Genomic DNA, 18,663 nt, shown 5'->3' on the forward strand with positions numbered 1-18,663 from the left:
TTCAATTCACAATATGAACAGCACTCTTCACTTTGACTTTAGCCTATTTTTAGAACATGATGTTATCATTTCTGGCGTACAGTGTGAAAGCATTTGTAAATTTGACTGTAACATTACATTGTTTTGGTCTTGATTGAGCTTCTGCGTAAGAAAAGTTCAAGCATATTAAATTGGCGTTAACTGTATGCATTTTGTATCAAAGCAACAAGAAATGTGTCAATTGTAAAGCCTACAAAGACGGGTGTTGTGCTATCTGTGTTAAGAGTTTAGAAAACTTGTTAAATGTATTGAAAAAACTGACATAGTTATTGCAAAAAAACTGTAATATAAATTACACCATTTTATACAATTACAGTGAAAGTAATCTCATAATGATTGTTAAAAAAGGGAGCTTTTTCAAGATTATTTTTTTTTCCAGTGAACATGCATTCAGAGGTTTATTCATTTTTATTTTGTGCTAGATCAATTCATATAAATTACTCCCATTAGACTAGTGATTTAGATTTTATTGCTTTTATTTGTGTTGGGTTGCTGCATCTGGTAGATTAGTGCACTGAGCGAGTTTTGTCAGTGTTGATATTTACAGTAATCTTTCCGACTGGGTCACGTAATTTATCCGGAAACAGCAAGGTTGGATTCCAACATTAGATCAGTAACAGTCATAGATATTTACATGACTGATGTCTACGAGTAACAGTTTCTTTTATATGCGCATCTCCTTCATTAACTGTCTTACCCATTAATTCTCACTGTGAGAAATAGAAGTTGCAAGTGCAGTTTCAAATGCGCGTGTCTTACATTGAGAGCCCTGAATCATGCCGTTTTTTTGTTTTTTGTTTTGGTGGGTATGTTTGTTGCGTCCATGTTTTTCATTTCATTTCAAAGAGTGCAACATTTCTTGAGTTCTCCTCTGCTCTCGCTGCATGTTGTTTGTGTGTTTCTATGGCAGTGCGGGGGGAACTACACGAACCCAGAGGGGAGCGTCAAGTGTTATGGTGAAAAACAATTTTTATACCATCAAATCGATGTGACGTTCACACTCGAGTTAATCGATAAAATTGATTTATCACCCAGCTCTAAGTCCAGGTGATCTCATACAACCTCTATGATATTTAGGTCTGGAGCCTGTCGAAGCCATTTTATGACTGTTTGTGTTTTATCACTTGTTTTCTATTTACAAATATGATTTCACTGTAGTTAGCTGATCATAAGGATGCTGAAAATGAAAACCACTGAAGTCATTTCCAGAAGCAATGGCATAATCGATTGAAACCTATCTGTACTTTTCAACATTCACAATTCCGTCAATATTTGTTTAAGCCGTCAATATTTGTTTCAGCTCAAACCAGGAAAAACAGCCATATTTCTCTATAACTCTAACCTAACCTAATTTCTATCCTAACAAACCATACATTAACTGAAAGATCATTTATTCACCCTGTGTAAATCTCAATTAAAAAAAAATTTACAATAAGAAATTACATTTATGTCTGGTTTTGTGGTAAAGGGTCAGAAATATCCATTATGCCATCAGTAGATCGACAGATTTAATGTTGGCTTAAACTTTTGCACAATACTGTATATGTTCATTAATGTGTTTATGATGTATTCTCCAGCTCACCTGTGCAATGGGACATTTCATAAGCACCTGCAAGACCTTTACAGCCCTCTGGTGGTGCGTTACATTGACCTGATGGAGTCGTCCATCGCTCAGTCCATTCATCGCGGTTTTGAACAGGAGACATGGCAGTCTGTGAAGTAAGTAGAATCGACCTGAATTTGGTGTATGTGTTTTTACATTGATCTCTTTTGCGTTTTGGAGAACAAGTTGCAGAGTTTTTTTACACGTGTTAGGTTGTATTTCCAGGAATCCAATTAACTTCATGTTTCAGAGAACGGAAGATAATTGGACAGAGGGAATAGAATGGAGCCTAATAGATCTTTTCCCTTTAATCCTTATCCTTTAATGCCTTCGTGCTTTTCTGATTTGTACCTCAGTTTCTTGTTTATTCTCAGTATATTTAATTTGATGCGAATGAAAACAAGAAACATTCAGTTTCATTCAGGCTAAATATTCTGTGGAATTAAGCAAAACTTGTGAAAATTAGAGCTTATGTAGAACTTTATCTCTTGTGTTCTGTTTTCTGTTGAGAATAACTTTTTAAGTTTGTCTTTTTTTTTTTTTTTTAAATATAAAAATAATCATGCTAATAATTTATCTTAATTTTTTTTTTGCTTTAGTAGTAGTAGTAGGATTTGTATTATATGATCATTATATATTTCTATATATGATCTTTTTTTATCTATTAAAGTGAAAAATTATTTAATATTTAGTATGGATAAACCATGTTTTTACCATGTTACAAACATTTGTAATAAATGATTATAAAATACAGTACCAGTGTATAATTCAATTGCATTATATATGAGTAATATTAAGTATTATTATAATAATAAATTGCAGTCCTGGCCTAATAAAATCATTAAATTAGTTTATTAATATTTTATATACATGTAGTTATTATTTTTATTAATATTATTAGTTGTAGTAGTAGTAGTAGTAGTAATGTTATTATTAGTAGTAGAATTATTATAAGTAGAATTATTATTAATAATAATAATAATAATGTAGAAAATTATTTGAACGGTTAATCAATTTTAAGTTGCGGTAGTCATTTATGTAGTTTCATAATTTATCACATACATTTGCTTTTATTTCTACTTAGCCATATGAATACTATGTATTAAAATGATAATTCTGTAACTATTTGGGAGTTTGTTTAACCCCAGCAAACACATTTACGAAAAACAACAAGAAGTATAATCAGATGAAATGGTGAATAGACAGATGGATGGATGTTACTTGGTGTTTTAGACTCCGAGTGGCACTTAAGCACTTGTTCATCTCTCACAGCCAAATAATAAAATTCAGTCATCCATGATCTGCTCTTTACCTGATGAACTGTCTGATTGTCAGGCCTCTCTGCTCTTTAACTCTGTGATCTCTGGCAGGACCATCACCAACAATCTGCCAAGCGTTCCTCTGCCCAGGGTTCCCAACCTACCTCTTAACCTGCCTCAGATGCCCAGCTTCTCAGCCCCGTCCTGGATGGGGCCGCTGTGTGACAGCACGTGTGTATGAGCCAGCTGGGCACATCGCTCGCTGCACACTGCTCTTCACATATGCTTATTATAGCAGCAAAGTCTGCAGGACATTATAGGCCAGGGGTTCTCTGGGCTAGCTGATTAAGCTCTTTTACTAGGAATAGGCCTACAGTTAATATTGTGACATGCTTGCCGGTAGCCGGTGACTTGAGAAAATATTTATTATTATTATTATTACTATTATTATTATTTCAATAATCAATAAAAAATAGGAAGAAAAAAGAAAAAATACTCTATGAAGTTTTATAAAATGTATATAATAATGAGAATTATTATTATTGAATATTTTTTTTAATAATCAATAAAAACTTTTGACATTTTATTATCTTTATTTAATGTTTTATAAGTTAATCTCTGTAATAATGAGAATAAAAAAAAATATATATATATATATATATTTATTTTTTTTATTTAAATTTTTTTTTAAGTTATAATATATAAATATATATATATATATATATATATATATATATATATATATATATATATATATATATATATATATATATATATATATATATATATATATACATGCATATACATATACAGTTGAAGTCAGAATTTTTAGCCCCCCTGAATTATTAGTCCCCTGTATATTTTTTCCCCAATTTCTGTTTAACGGAGAGAAGATGTTTTTAGCACATTTCTAAACATTTCCTTGCTCTGTTAAACACAATTTGGTAAATATTTAAAAAAGAAAAAAAAAATTGAAAGGGAGGCTACTAATTCTTTAACTGTGTGTGTGTATATATATATATATAATTAAAATTAAAATCATTAAAATATCATTAAAATATAATAATAATAATAATAATAATAATAATAATAATAATAATAATAATAATAATTGTTTTTGTTAAAAACATTTGATCAAGCTGATATTTCATATTATTATTAATTATTATTATTATTATTATTATTATTATTATATTATTATTATTATTATTATTATTATTATTATTGTTGTATCAAATTAAACAAATAAAATAAATAAAATATTAATTAAAAATACTAATTAAAAATACTTTTAATATATGTAATATAAAATATAAATGATAATTATAATGATTATAATAATAAGTGGAATAGAAATAATAATAATTGTTATTATTTATTTTAATTATTATTAATAATAGTAATAAATCAGATTTTATATAACATATTGTTATTATCTTTATTTTTATTAGCATCATCTTTAAATGTCAGAGAATATTTATTGGTTTGATGAAGCTGCTATAATAAGCATTTGTGTCATTTATAAGGAATGTGTTTTAGCCTTGCAACCCAAATTTGCATGACAGTGTGAGGGTTAGGATGTATTTCTTGATTTATTTTTCTGATCATGTGTCTTGTCGTCAGTTTGGGTTGGGAATCAACAAGCTGTTTTTGTTCAGTACCAAAACAAATTCTTGTTCTTCTGAAAAAATTCTTGCTCTTCCACAAATGTGGATCAGATCCTGTACCTCTCCAAGTGTTTCCTGTATAGTTGTCAAGGAAACACTGAATTCATGGCACTTTGTGCTGTGCTGCCAAACTATATTAAACGTAATGAAGCTGTGCTTGTGAAATAATTGACAGAACATTATTTGATTAAATGGCTTTTTCAAACTACGATAAAAATTAATATGACTTGTACTTTGTGCTTTTGATTCTTCTGAGTTGGTTCGAATTAAACAATCAGCTAAAGAATCAAGCTTTTTATTTATTTTTTGTTTGAATTGAATTGGTTAAAGTTTGTTTTGGTTTACTAACATATTTGAAACCTAACTTAATGAATCACTTGTTGATTCAATAAATTTTCTATAAATAACCACTTGTTAATGAGTCTTCTGACTCAACTGAATCTCAACTTTTGAGATCTTTATAAAACTGACTCATTTGTATCTCAGTTCACTGAACTGAGATGTCAAAATGATTTATTGAATCACTTCCAGTTGTTGACTGAATCACGTAATAGAAGTACAATTTTTCTATATATCTGTCTACCGACTCACTTGAATCTTGGTTTATTGAATCATTTGAAGTTGTTGACTGAGTCATGATTGAACACTTTTTCTACATTATTAGAAATGAAATTACCTAAAATAAATACATTTAAAAAGTCATGTTCAGCTTTTACCAAGGGGTACATTGAATCTTGTATCCGTCTACCAACTAATAGGTCAAAATTATGTGTTTAATTATTTCCAGTTGTTGACTGAATCACATGATACAATTTTTCAATACAGTTTCAATTTACTAGACATTCTATGTTAAGCTGCTTTGACACAATCTGCATTGTAAAAGCGCTATAGAAATAAAGATGAATTCTATTGAACTTTACTTAACTACGTAACTTTTTTAATTGAGTATTTTGACTAACTTGAATCTCAACTTTTGAGGTCCTCAAAAAGGTACTTTAATGTAAAAAATCCAGCATTTTCTTTTTAATGAATCAAATAAAATGAGCTAATCTTTTGTCTTAACCAAGTGAGTAGTTATTTGAATCAGTCCACTGACTCACTTGAATCTCAGTTTTCTGAATCATTTGCAGTTGTGGACTGAACTGTGATAGAATAACCAATTTTTTCTATATTATTAAGACTGAAATGACTACTTTTTAAATTGAATTAAGCCTTTTAAATGTGCTTAAATGAAACATAGTTAATATATGAACAGTTATGGGCTGATTTATTTTTAATAAATTTATAAAAATAAAAAGTTATGTTTTAGCCTTAACCAATTAGTTTACTTAGTTTACTCTCAGATCAATCTACCGACTCACTTAAATCTCAGTTTACTGAAACATATGAAGTTGTTTGCTGAATCATGTGATAGAATTACCACTTTTTCTACATTATTTTTATAATATTCTTCTACATTATATAACTGAAATTACTGCTTTTTATTAAGACCTAAAAAATCTATTTAATTACTATATAAGCCGTTTCTAATGGGTGATTTCTTTTTAATATATTTGTTTAAAAAGTCATGATCAGCTTTCAGTCTACCAGCTGATACGACAGCAATCGATTATTGTTTGAATCCCTTCCAGTAATTGAAGTAGCATTTTTCTATTTAACCACTTGACCTTTTTAATACAGTCTTCTGACTCACTTGAATCTCAACTTTTGAGATCCTTAAAAATGGTACTTTAGTGTAAATGGTACTTTAATGAATCATATGAATCAGCTCATCCTTAATCTTAACCTGGCGAGTTATGTAGTCCACCAACTCACTTAAATTTTAGTTTACTGAATTTTTTGTAGTTGTTGACTGAATCATGATACATTCAACTATAGAATGACTGTAATGACTACTTTTTATTGTATCAAGTGCTTTAAAATGTGCTTAAATGAAACATAGTTAATATATAAACAGTTATGGGCTGATTTCTGTTTAATATAAATGTATTTAAAAGTCATTTTTAGCTTTAACCACTTATTGAAGTTGAAATGGTTTATTGAATAACTTGCAGTTAACTAAATCACATGATAAAAGTGACAGTCTTTTCTACATAATTACGTCTAAATTATTTTTTGTATTAATTGTGTTAGGTCCTAAAAAATGGATTCTTATATTTTTAGTTGAAAACTGATCAAAAATAGTGTTTTGTTAATCATCTAGTTATAGTATTATGTTGTATATAGAAATACAAAATAATTGCTAAAGGGATTGTTAATTATTTTTAGAATCAAAATCATGAATTTGCTCATGATTCCCATCCCTTTTTGCATGACTTGTAAACGATGTGGCTTTGTTTATTTTAGTGTAATTTGTTGCTTGCTGTTAGATGTTTTTTATTGGCTTCTTCACTGGCATAATTTAACACAATTATTTGATTTTACAGCGGACAAGGAATTAATTTGCCAGATATTTTGTGAGTACCAGATATATTGCTTGTCTTTAGTGTCTGTTTCACATCTGTGACTTTGTTTTTAGTATGAAAAACTTCACAGAAAGCTGTTTAAAAGATGACTCACATGGGTCTCCATTAACATTCATTTGTCATCCTATAGTGGAGTGTCCAGGCAGTGCCTAAGGCAGTGTTTCTCAACCACGTTCCTGGAGGACCACCAACACTGCAAGTTTTGGATGTCTCCTTTGTCTGTCACACCCATTACAGGTCTTTCAGTCTCTGCTAATGAGCTGATGATCTGAATAAGGTGTGTTTGGTTAAGGAGATATGGGAAATTTGCAGAGCCTCCAGTAACGTGGTTGAGAGCAAAACCACACAAAAACCCAGTTTTCAGGTCTAAAAATGGCATCTTTGGTGGGTGTATTATTGTTAGTTATTATTAGAATGTTTTATAAATATTAATATCTGATATTAGTATTAATCTATATTAGTATTGGTGTTAACTAGCTAGTATTATTATTATCAACATTGTTATTGTATTGTTTGATAGTGAAGCAATTAAAATTATTCTTAATTTAATTCAGATCATTAGCAATAATCTTTATTCCCCATATCTAAAAAACCTAAATCTTGTATTATGCATTTCAAATAATAATAATTTGCCTTATTAAGCTTATGACATTTTAAGTGATAATGATGTCAGATCAGCGTTCCTAAGTAAGGTTTGTTGTCATTGTTTTATATTTTTTAGTTTAAGTTTTGACCACCTGTATTATTGTTGTGATCACCAGCAGTGTATTCTCTGCTGGAGATTACTTCCTATAGTTTGTTGTAATCACCAACGGTGTTTTTTTCATTGGAAATCACTTACCACTGAACTACATATCCCAGAAGTCTTTGCACCACTCACTCGTGCCACAGTTGACAGTCATTTGGACACATACACACAGCTGATATTCATGATCATTGATTACTTGGCCTATTTAAACCCCACTGTTTTACACTCATGTTGCTGAGGATTGATTAGCTGTTGCAGTTATTCAAAGTGTTTTCCTTGTTTCTGGTTTCCCGTGTTTTTGACTTTGGACGTGTTTATCATTTTCTGATTCTTTGCCGCCTGCCCTGAACCTTTTACCTGTCTTTGGATTATACTCTTGGATCATCTTCTACACTGTTTATGCTGGCTTTTCGACCCGTGCCTGCCTGACCATTCTAAATAATGCTGCATTTGGAACTACCCCTATCTGCACATCCTCCATTCTCAACAATTATATAGTTTTAATTATAAATTGTAATAAAATATTAGCATGAATAATAATAGTGGTAGTTATAGTAGTGGTATTTCACTTAACTAACTAATCAATAATTTATTGCTTTGAAAGCTAACCAATTAAAATTGAATGGTCACACTTTGTATTAAGGTCTATTAAAAAACAATTAACTAAGACCTTTAGCTCAATAAACTTTAATAAAATAAAATTTGTCGATTAAAGGTCATTAAGGTAGTATTGGGTTGAGGTGTTAGGATTAGGCGTGTGGAATTAGATAATGTAGAAAATGTACTTATAAATATATATATATATATATATATATATATATATATATATAAATATAAATATATATATATATATATATATATATATATATATATATATATATATATATATATATATATATATATATATGTATATATATATGTATATGTATATATGTATATATATATATATATGTATATGTATATATATATATATATATATATATATATATATATATATATATATATATATATATATGTATATATATATATGTATATGTATATATGTATATATATATATGTATATGTATATATGTATATATATATATGTATATGTATATATGTATATATATATATATATATATATATATATATATATATATATATGTATATGTATATATATATATATGTATATATATATGTATATATGTATATATATATATGTATATATATATATATATATATATATATGTATATATATATATATATATATATATATATATATATATATAAAAAGCCATTTTAAGGTTAAAATTATTAGCCCCTTTAAGCTACAGTATATTTTGTTTCTATAGTCTACAGAACAAACCCTTGTTATGCAATAACTTGCCTAATTACCCTAACCTGCCTAGTTAACGTAATAACCTAGTTAAGCATTTAAATGTGACTTTAAGCTGTATAGAAGTGTCTTGAAAAATATCTAGTCAAATATTATTTACTGTCATCATAGCAAATCTAAAATAAATCAGTTAGAAATGAGTTATTAAAACTATTATGTTTAGAAATATGTTGATAAAATCTTCTCTCCATTAAAAAGAAATTGGGGAAAAAACAGGGGGGCTAATAATTCTGACTTCAACTGTATACACACACACACACACACACACACACACACACACACACACACACACACACACACACACACACACACACACACACACACACACACACACACACACACACACGGGCCACTTTATTAGGTACACCTTACTAGTACCAGGTTGGACCTCATATTGCCTTCAGAACTGCCTTAATTCTTCATGGCATAGATTCAACAAGGTACTGGTAATATTCCTCAGAGATTTTGGTCCATATTGACATGATTGACATCAAGCAGTTGCTGCAGATTTGTCGACTGCACATTTATAATGCGAATCTCCTGTTCCACAACATCCCAAAGGTGCTCTGTTGGATTTAGATCTGGTGACTGTGGAGGCCATTTGAGTACAGTGAACTCATTGTCATGTTCAAGAAACCAGTCTGAGATGATTCACACTTTATGATATGATGTGTTATCCTGCTGGAAGTAGCCATCAGAAAATTGGTACACTGTGGTCATAAAGAGATGGACATGGTCAGCAACAATACTCGGGTAGGTTGTGGCGTTGAAATGATGCTCAATTGGTACTAATGGGCCCAAAGTGTGCCAAGAAAATATCCCCCACATCATTACACAACCACCACCACCAGCCTGAACTGTTGATACAAATTCTGATCCTACCATCCAAATATCGCAGCAGAAATTAAGACTCATTAGACCAGATAACATCTTCTATTGTCCAATTTTGTGTGCCTGTGAGAATTGTAGCCTCAGTTTCCTGTTCCAAGCTGACAGGAGTGGCACTCGATGTGGTCTTCTGCTGCTGTAGCCCATCCGCCTCAAGGTTCGACATGTTATATCGACATGTCCAGACATGCTCTTCTGCTTATCTTGGTCGAGTATGTTGACCATGTCGTGTCTACATGCCAAAATGCACTGAGTTGCTGCCATGTGATTGGTTGATTAGAAATTTGTGTTAACGAGCAGCTAGATAGGTGTTTCTAATAAAGTGGCCGGTGAGTGTGTACTGTATGTATTGCCCCTAAAGCTAGAAAAAAGGTCAGACCAAAGTTAATAAGTAAGTATTATTATTATTGACAATATTTATTAACAATACAAACAAATTTAATACACATAAAAAGTGACCTTGTTGTCTCTTTGCTGTGCATTTGAGGTTATCAGGGAAACATTATAGTATATATATGTGTGTGTGTGTGTGTGTATATATATATATAAATATATACTGTAACCTTATGCATTCAAACCCAAGTCTAGATGGTTTGTCCTGGATCAGCTCTCTCAATTATCACAACAGGATGAAAATGGTTACATAAGAACCATTGCTTCCCTCTGTGAGAAGAACATTTCAATTATCTGAAGAACCGTTAAACTTTTAGTGTAATGGAAAGCTTCCACGAATGTTAAAAGTCCTCTGTGAAAGATGCCAATAAAGAACCTGTATTTTTCAGAGCGTCTACTCGGAGCCTGAACAACGTTGGAAAGTTAAATTACATCCATCTCAATTAGCCTAAAGAGTGTGAACTGCAAAAGCACACCAGCTTTCAGGCCTGAAACAGTGTGTGTGTGGTGGGTGTAGTCCTGTGGGTGTCTGTCAGAGGGGACTCTGGTTAGCTGCTTGTTAGATTCGGCAAGAACTTTGTGTTCTCCCTGAGGGGGAGTTTGTTCGTCAGGCGAGAAACTGGTCCATTTGTTCACCCTGCCTCTCTTTCCTCTGCTCAAACGGGCTTGAGGCGGAGGCGCAGGCCCCCGAGGGGGCCCTTACGGACCATACCGCCGCTAATTAATCGAGTGGGAGCTTGTGCTCGCCCCTTTTAATTGCACAGCGGACTTTGCCAAGCAATTTATTTGCCCGGACCGCCACTTGTGAAGGTAACAGTCTTTTAACAGCAAGAAGAGCGAGTGGCCTTTTTTTTTTTTCCTTGTTGTCATTGCGCCGCACATTCATGAGGCCTAAACTGTGCGTTGCCGTGTCGACTGCGGTTGATGTCACTCCATCTGTCTTTCTTGGAGATCTCTTGAGCCCCTTCAAACCCACTGGAGTCCACACACAACAGCAGGAGATGCTGCTCTCTGTCTGAGGCATTTCAGTCTGCTGGATGCAGGAGAAACTGATATCACAGTATTTCTTCTGCTGATTACTGTCCTTTGACTGCGTTTTTTTAGTTTGGGACAACTTAACTGTTTATTGATGATGTCATTTACATGTAAAAAAGAGCTGTAATGGCGATGCAGTGGCGCAGTAGGTAGTGCTGTCGCCTCACAGCAAGAAGGTCGCTGGTTCGAGCCTCGGCTGGGTCAGTTGGTGTTTCTGTGGAGTTTCCATGTTCTCTCTGCGTTCACGTGGGTTTCTTCCGGGTGCTCCGGTTTCCCCCACAGTCCAAAGACGTGGTACAGGTGAATTGGGCAGGCTAAATTGTCCGTAGTGTATGAGTGTGAGTGAGTGTGTATGGATGTTTCCCAAAGATTGGTTGCAGCTGGAAGGGCATCCGCTGCGTAAAACATGTGCTGGATAAGTTGGCGGTTTATTCCGCTGTGGCGACCTCGGATTAATAAAGAGACTAAGCAGACAAGAAAATGAATGAATAAATGGAAGTACTGTAATAGGGAGTGAGAGCTTTTCATTTTAGGGTGATTTTGAGGCTTAATTAGGCCAAAACTCTCTCTGTGTTTCAGCAAATGGAATGTTTTTGATGACAAATCTTATTTTGACACATATTTTGGGAAAATATTTTCAAATTTTTCAACTTTTATTATGTCCGTGACTGTTTTTGCCCTATTGACTTCCATTATAACAACACTTAATTACAATGCCATGACACCAGATAATCATGCAATTTTGATTGTTGATGGTTTTCCCTGTTGAGGAGAGGTTTATTTCTCTAAATGTGCATCACCCAACAGAGAAAAACCAGCAACAGTGAAGAATGCATGGTGTCATGCCTTTGCTATGAAAAATGTTATTGTAGTGGAAGTCAGGGGTGGCAAAAACCGCCACCAACATAATGAAAGTGTGGTATTGTTGAGTTTTTGAAAAATTTGAAAATATTTTCCAAAAATATGTGTCAAAATGTGTCAAAAATCATTCCATTTGCTGAAACACAGAGAAAGTTGTCATTATAATGGAAGTCAATAGGGCAAAAACAGCCACTAACATAACGAAATGGTAGTCTATCTGAACAATGCACGAGAGTTTTAAGGCTAAAATGTGAAGATAGTTTTTATGAGAGTGTGTTTGTGTCATGTGGTGTTACTTGTGATCACCTGTATTATATACTGTATATAAAAAATATGAATAATAATAACATAAAATGTAAATAAAAAGCACAATGTTACATTATAATATTATTATAAATTGTATATTATTATAAATAATATGTTTAAGAATTGGTCACGCTTTATTATGATGGTTTATTCTTGAATTTAAGTAACATTGCATCTACATGCCAACTAATTATCATTAGATTATAAGTAGACTGTTAGGTTGGGGTTAGTGTAAGTTGACATGTACTTGCAAAGTTTCTTATAGTCAGTTAAATATAACACATTTTATCTGTTTTTATGCTTAATATTTTTTTTAAACCATTTTTGATATTTGTTTTTATTTTTCTTATACTTGTTTCTTTTATTCCTGTTTGTGTAAAGCACTTTGAATTGCCACTGTGTATGAAATGTGCTTTATAAATAAACTTGCCTTGCCTTGCCTTAAATGTCTGTTGAAGGAGCAGTATCAACAGATATTCAGCAGACAGTCTACTAATACTCAAATGGGCCATCAAAATAAAGTGTTGCCGATATAACAATATATGATTTAAAAAGAAGTTTTAAGTATAACTTAGAAGTAAATGCATATGAAATAAGTTTTATATTTTTAAATAAATAAATATACAAATTCAAATTCTATACATTATAACCTTCATAATAACTTAATATAACAAATGAACATTCACACACATAAAAATGTGAAAAGTGTGTAGTATGAAAACACCTTAACTTTAAAAGCCACTCATTAAAGACTCCTTGTAAAAACTTTGGCATGTTACTGGGGTTATTACAAGACTTTTGAACTGTTTTGAAAAATAAAATTCTATTGAAATATTAAAAATATAAAAGATGATATTGTAATCAGTGTCAACACAGTTAAATGGTGATTAATGGTGACAATAAATGATTAATTCCAGGCCAAAATACTTAATTTTTTAAAAACCATTTTACTTTAAGCTATATATATATATATATATATATATATATATATATATATATATATATATATATATATATATATATATATATATATATATATATATATATATATATATATATATATATAACTTATATAACTTATAAACCATCATTACACAATGACTTGCCTAATTACCCTAACCTGGCTAGTTAACCTATTTAACATAGTTAAGCCTTTAAATTTCACTTTAAGCTGTATAGAAGTGTCTTGAAAAATATCTAGTAAAAATGTTATGTACTGTCATCATGACAAAGATCTAATACATTTAATTATTAAAAATGAGTTATTAAAACTATTATGTTCATCTGTAACACGCATAATTTATGTTTTGAGGTTTATATTTTGTGAATGTGGGCATACAATAAAAACAAACTATTTATGTTTAGAAATGTGTTGAAAAAAATCTTCTCTCAGTTAAGCAGAAATTGGGGAAAAAATAAACGGGGGGGCTAATAATTCTGACTTCAACTGTATATTTTTGTTTGATTGAGTTATAAATTATAATAACATGCTATCATGTATTGAGATATTAAGATTCAAAACAATAATAAGTGAAAATTATTCATTAGTATAATAAAGATCCACTCATTTGACACTGCTTTAAAGTTCTAGGTTTGTAATGTAGGTATTTTGCAGGGGAAAAAAATAGTCCATTTCGAGCTAAGCATGTGCATGTTTCTGTCTTCTCCAGTAATGGTTCGGCCACATCAGAAGATCTATTCTGGAAGCTGGATGCTCTTCAGATGTTCGTCATGGACCTGCACTGGCCAGAGCCAGAGTTTGCCAAACATCTGGAGCAGAGGCTCAAACTGATGGCTAGCGACATGATGGAGGCCTGTGTCAAAAGGTTGGCTCTTTTAAAGAACACTTTATTTGCAGTCATCCAAGATGTTCATTTCTCTTTTACTTCAGTCGAAAAGAAGGTTTTGGAAGAAAACATTTTTTTCCGTATAGTGGCATAACAGTTTGAATTTCCAAACTACAGTTTCAATGCAGTGTTACATAATCCCAGATGAAGAATGAGAGTCTAAAGTTACCATCAGAGACAAAGTGCAACGCGTCATAATCTGAAGACCACGCCCACTGTGGAAAACAATCTAAACCGCTCCATTGACTTTGTATTGCGGGAGAGTGCCTCCTTGTCATTTCTGACAAATAAAAAAGAAATAAAAAAACAATGTCTAAAAGTTGCATGTTAAACATTATAGGCAGTGTGGAAAACTATCCGCTTCTTAAGTGTGACGTCACGCGAAGCGGCTTCAGGGTCCCAGTGCTCTATCAAACTGTATGGGGAGACTCAACAAATGGTAATAATAAATGTTTACAAAGCACTCTAATACTTTCAAAAATTGTTCAAATATTGATGTCTGTGCAGAAAGTCTAGAGACTGTTGTGCACACCATGATTTGATATAAAATTCACTTTAATGTGTGACTAAAAAGTGGTCATAAGCGAACATTTTCTCACCTGAAATGAGTAGTGGCTTGGACTCTGAAACAGTATTCCATAGGTCATGACTTAACAAGTGGATAGAGACAGAGCAGATTTACGCCATTCCCCCATTGGTGGGGTGGGGTGATGGCCAATCCAACTTGCTCCATTGACTTTGTATTGCAGGATGCTGCCTCTTTTTCTTTTCTGACACATAAACAAATAAAATAATGTCTAAAATTGCTATGTGACAAAATGTAAAGTAGACAAGCTAAAAAAAATCCACAATCAAGTTTTTATAATCTGTCAACCCCCAAAATTTGTGTTTAAGGACAAAAGTAAAGCACAATGATTCGCATTAGAGAACTAATGGTTATTTCCTCCTTGAAGGCTGGCCTTTTTACAATTCGTAAGCTTTTAGGTTTTTAGGCATGGTGTTAATCATTCCTGTTTACGTTTCCTCCAGCCCAGGCTCATTCTGAAAACATACCACTATATACATTTCTGGAGAGAGCCAAATTCGTCCCAGTAGCTACGTTTTTTTTTTTTTTTTTTTTTTTGCAGTTTTTGTTTTCGCTAATCCATCAGAGGCCACTGTGTACGCTTTTTTTCAGATCTCAAATTTCTCTCGCGAGTGCCATTCATGCCTGCTGCTCTTACGTAAATCCACCAGAGACCGCTGTCGACTGACTGACTGACTGACCGATCGACTGACCCACCCTCCTCCTTTACTAAACCCAACTAATAGTGTTTTCAAAAATAATCAAGAAAAATAAAGACCTCGCCTTTTTACCACGTTTTCAGATTTAACGATTCTTACCCTTAGTTACTTATTTTATTTTTTGGCTTTTGTTTTTGTCTTACCCGCTCTCTTGAACCGTTTTTCGCCAGACTCAAACCATGTCATCATGGTCAACTCCTTTCTGCATCTCAAGCCCACTGACGTACATGGTGAGCTAACTGCACAATCTTGTAACAACGGGAAAGCCATCCACATGGGGGTAAGCAGTAGGCTGGTAAGCGCGAAAAGGAATACCACCCAGTAGCGTTTGTTTTAAAGACGAAATGCAGCCATATGTACTTCTAGCTAATTAATTTGCGATCTCCAGAAACGAATATAGGACTACATTTTCAGAATCAACCTGTATTGGTTTCCTCCCAGTGGGCAGAACTTTATTTCTCGAATGTTGTTGTGCTCTAATTTTGTGTCCTTAAACACTTGTTTTATAGGGTCGACAGGTTATAAAAACGTGGTTTTGGATTTTTTAACTTGTCTACTTTATATTTTTTTATCAGTCAGAAATGACAAGGACCCAATAGAAGTTCAATGAAGCGAGTTGTATTGTACCCCCTGCCACCCAATAAGGTGTGGCCTAAATGTGGTCTGTCTCTATCATTTTGCTAGATTTTAGACCATTATTTCTCATCTGGTGTCATGTAAAGCCTCTTTTGAAGCTGCATTGAAACATTTGCTATATAGAGAAAAATATCCTCCATGTTTTCTTTCAAATCTTAAAGGGATAGTTCATCCTTTTGTTGTTTTAAAACTTTAAGCCCCGGTCAGATCACATGATTTTTATTGTCGGTTATGAAAGTCACTATGTGATATTATGCAAAAAATATATATTTTCTTAATAAAATCTTGACTTGTCATGGGTAACAAATGTGCCAGACTACACGTTCCTTCACGATCAGTCATCCTGTGTTGTCTGTGATGAGCGTTGTTTCCCAAAGCAGTAACAAATGTTGCTATAACGATATTTTTTATTTCAATTTTTTTTTTATCTTAAATAAATAAAATTATAAATAAAATTAAAGTGAAATATTCAGTTTCAGAGAAGCCTTTTATTAACCTGTTTTCACTATTAATGACAAATTTGAATAAGCAGGAAATGCTTGTACAATGTATTCACATGAACATGTTTCCAGATTACCTCAGAAGAACGAACTCTATTGGAAGGATGAGAGAACTCAGAAACTTGTTGTCTGCAAATTTGTGCCAGTCTGTCAGATAAAATTGCTTAAAACACCGTAATATTTTAGAAAATTAGTTAAAGTTTGCATAACTAATAATTATTATTCTTTGTTGATTACCTGACCAGCGCATTAACGGCAGTACTCGCTGAGATAACTAAGAAATTATGTGCTCCGATTGCAGTATCCGTAACTTGTTAAGATCAAGAAAAAACTTGCTACACTTACTGCGATGGTGTCATGAGGCATCACAGGCATGGTATCGGTTGCCGTGAACTATGCCAGATTATTAAAGTATTGAATTTTGTGTCACAACTCTTATTTGTCTTTTACAAATCCTCACAACACCCTACGTCAAATTGGGAAATTGGGCCAAAATCATGACAAATTCGTGTGATCTGATCGGGGCTTTATGAGATTGCAAAAGAAGATATTTTGAAAGCTGCTGGTTGATGGCACCCATTGACTTCCACATTAAGGAAAAAATGACTATGGAAGTCAATGACTATCTTCTTAAAAGTATCTTCTTTTGTGTTCAACAGAAGAAAGAAACTCAAAAAGGTTTTGATCAAGTAAATGACAACTCTCCGTTTAAATGAAAGAATGAAATTAACATTTTGAATGACGAAGGGGAGAGTGAATTATCAGTACGTTTTCAATCTGAAAGTAAACTAATCTTCTAAGGACTCCATTCAAGGACAGATCTTCATGCAGCTGATGTCTCTGCTATCTCTGTTATTTAGGACCAAAGCTGCTTTTGAATCGAAAATGCAGAAGTCTTGCAAGTCCACAGATTTCCGAGTCGCCTTGTCTGTGTGCACAATGTTCAATGTTCTCATGGATGCCAAGAAACAGTGCTCCAAGCTTTGTGTTCTTGACCAAGGTCAGGAGGTACGTCACAATCCTTTCCAACCAGACACATCCATACCATACAGTACATCTCTTAAAACATCTTCTCAATGTTCAGCTGACACCAAGGAGGTGAGAGCTAGATTAACAACATTGAATTACAGCACAAGATCTCTTTTTATACTTCAAACTTGCTTTTGAGTTTAACTGTCACAAGTGTTATTCGTTGGTGTGAAGTGTTCCGTGTCTTTGGCCGATATTATTACATCTTTATATTCTGCCTGGAGATAAGTCTTGACACAAAGTCTTATGCCGCAGAGAATGTGAACAAGCTGAAGCCAAACTTCCACAGAGCCCTTGACACCTAGAACTGCCATTTTCATTTCAAACAAGCCAAATCTTTAGTGGCTTCGGTAAGACTTTAGTTTGGGTCACAAATGATGGTATTAACAAACCATTAACTAACACTACTAGTTTAATATACTACTAGTTTGCTGTTTATTAATGGTTAGTAAGGTAGTAGTTGGGTTTAGATTTTGGGTAGGATTAGGGATGCAGAATTAGATCATACTTTATAATTACTAATCAACAATTAATATCTTAATAATAGGCAGGCAATAAGCCAGTAGTTAATAGAATAATTGACCTAAACTAAAGTGTTACTATAGCTTCTAATTTGCATGACATTTATAATTCAAAAATTTAATGTGCACTTTATCTCTGTGTGAACATTGAGAACATTTTACATAGCAGTTCATTAAAGAGGTAGTTACTTCAACAAAAAATACAAT

At 32.5% G+C, this 18,663-nt stretch overlaps 1 protein-coding gene across 5 annotated transcripts in view; it reads left to right on the forward strand.

Moving 5' to 3' along the window:
• Positions 1-18,663, forward strand: part of cadps2 (Ca++-dependent secretion activator 2) — a 351,417-nt gene that overhangs the window by 311,166 nt on the left and 21,588 nt on the right. For 3 of the 5 annotated variants that reach the window (XM_056451362.1, XM_056451364.1, XM_056451365.1), the window contains exons 19-23: positions 1,617-1,758; positions 3,013-3,132; positions 6,995-7,024; positions 14,310-14,465; positions 17,767-17,914. In XM_056451362.1, the coding sequence (XP_056307337.1) occupies positions 1,617-1,758; positions 3,013-3,132; positions 6,995-7,024; positions 14,310-14,465; positions 17,767-17,914 (596 nt within the window). The remainder of the gene's footprint in view (positions 1-1,616; positions 1,759-3,012; positions 3,133-6,994; positions 7,025-14,309; positions 14,466-17,766; positions 17,915-18,663) is intronic. The other 2 variants (XM_056451366.1, XM_056451367.1) reach the window with 1 other exon arrangement.

The sequence above is a fragment of the Danio aesculapii genome, chromosome 25, assembly GCF_903798145.1.
Source record: "Danio aesculapii chromosome 25, fDanAes4.1, whole genome shotgun sequence".
Classification (NCBI taxonomy): domain Eukaryota; kingdom Metazoa; phylum Chordata; class Actinopteri; order Cypriniformes; family Danionidae; genus Danio; species Danio aesculapii.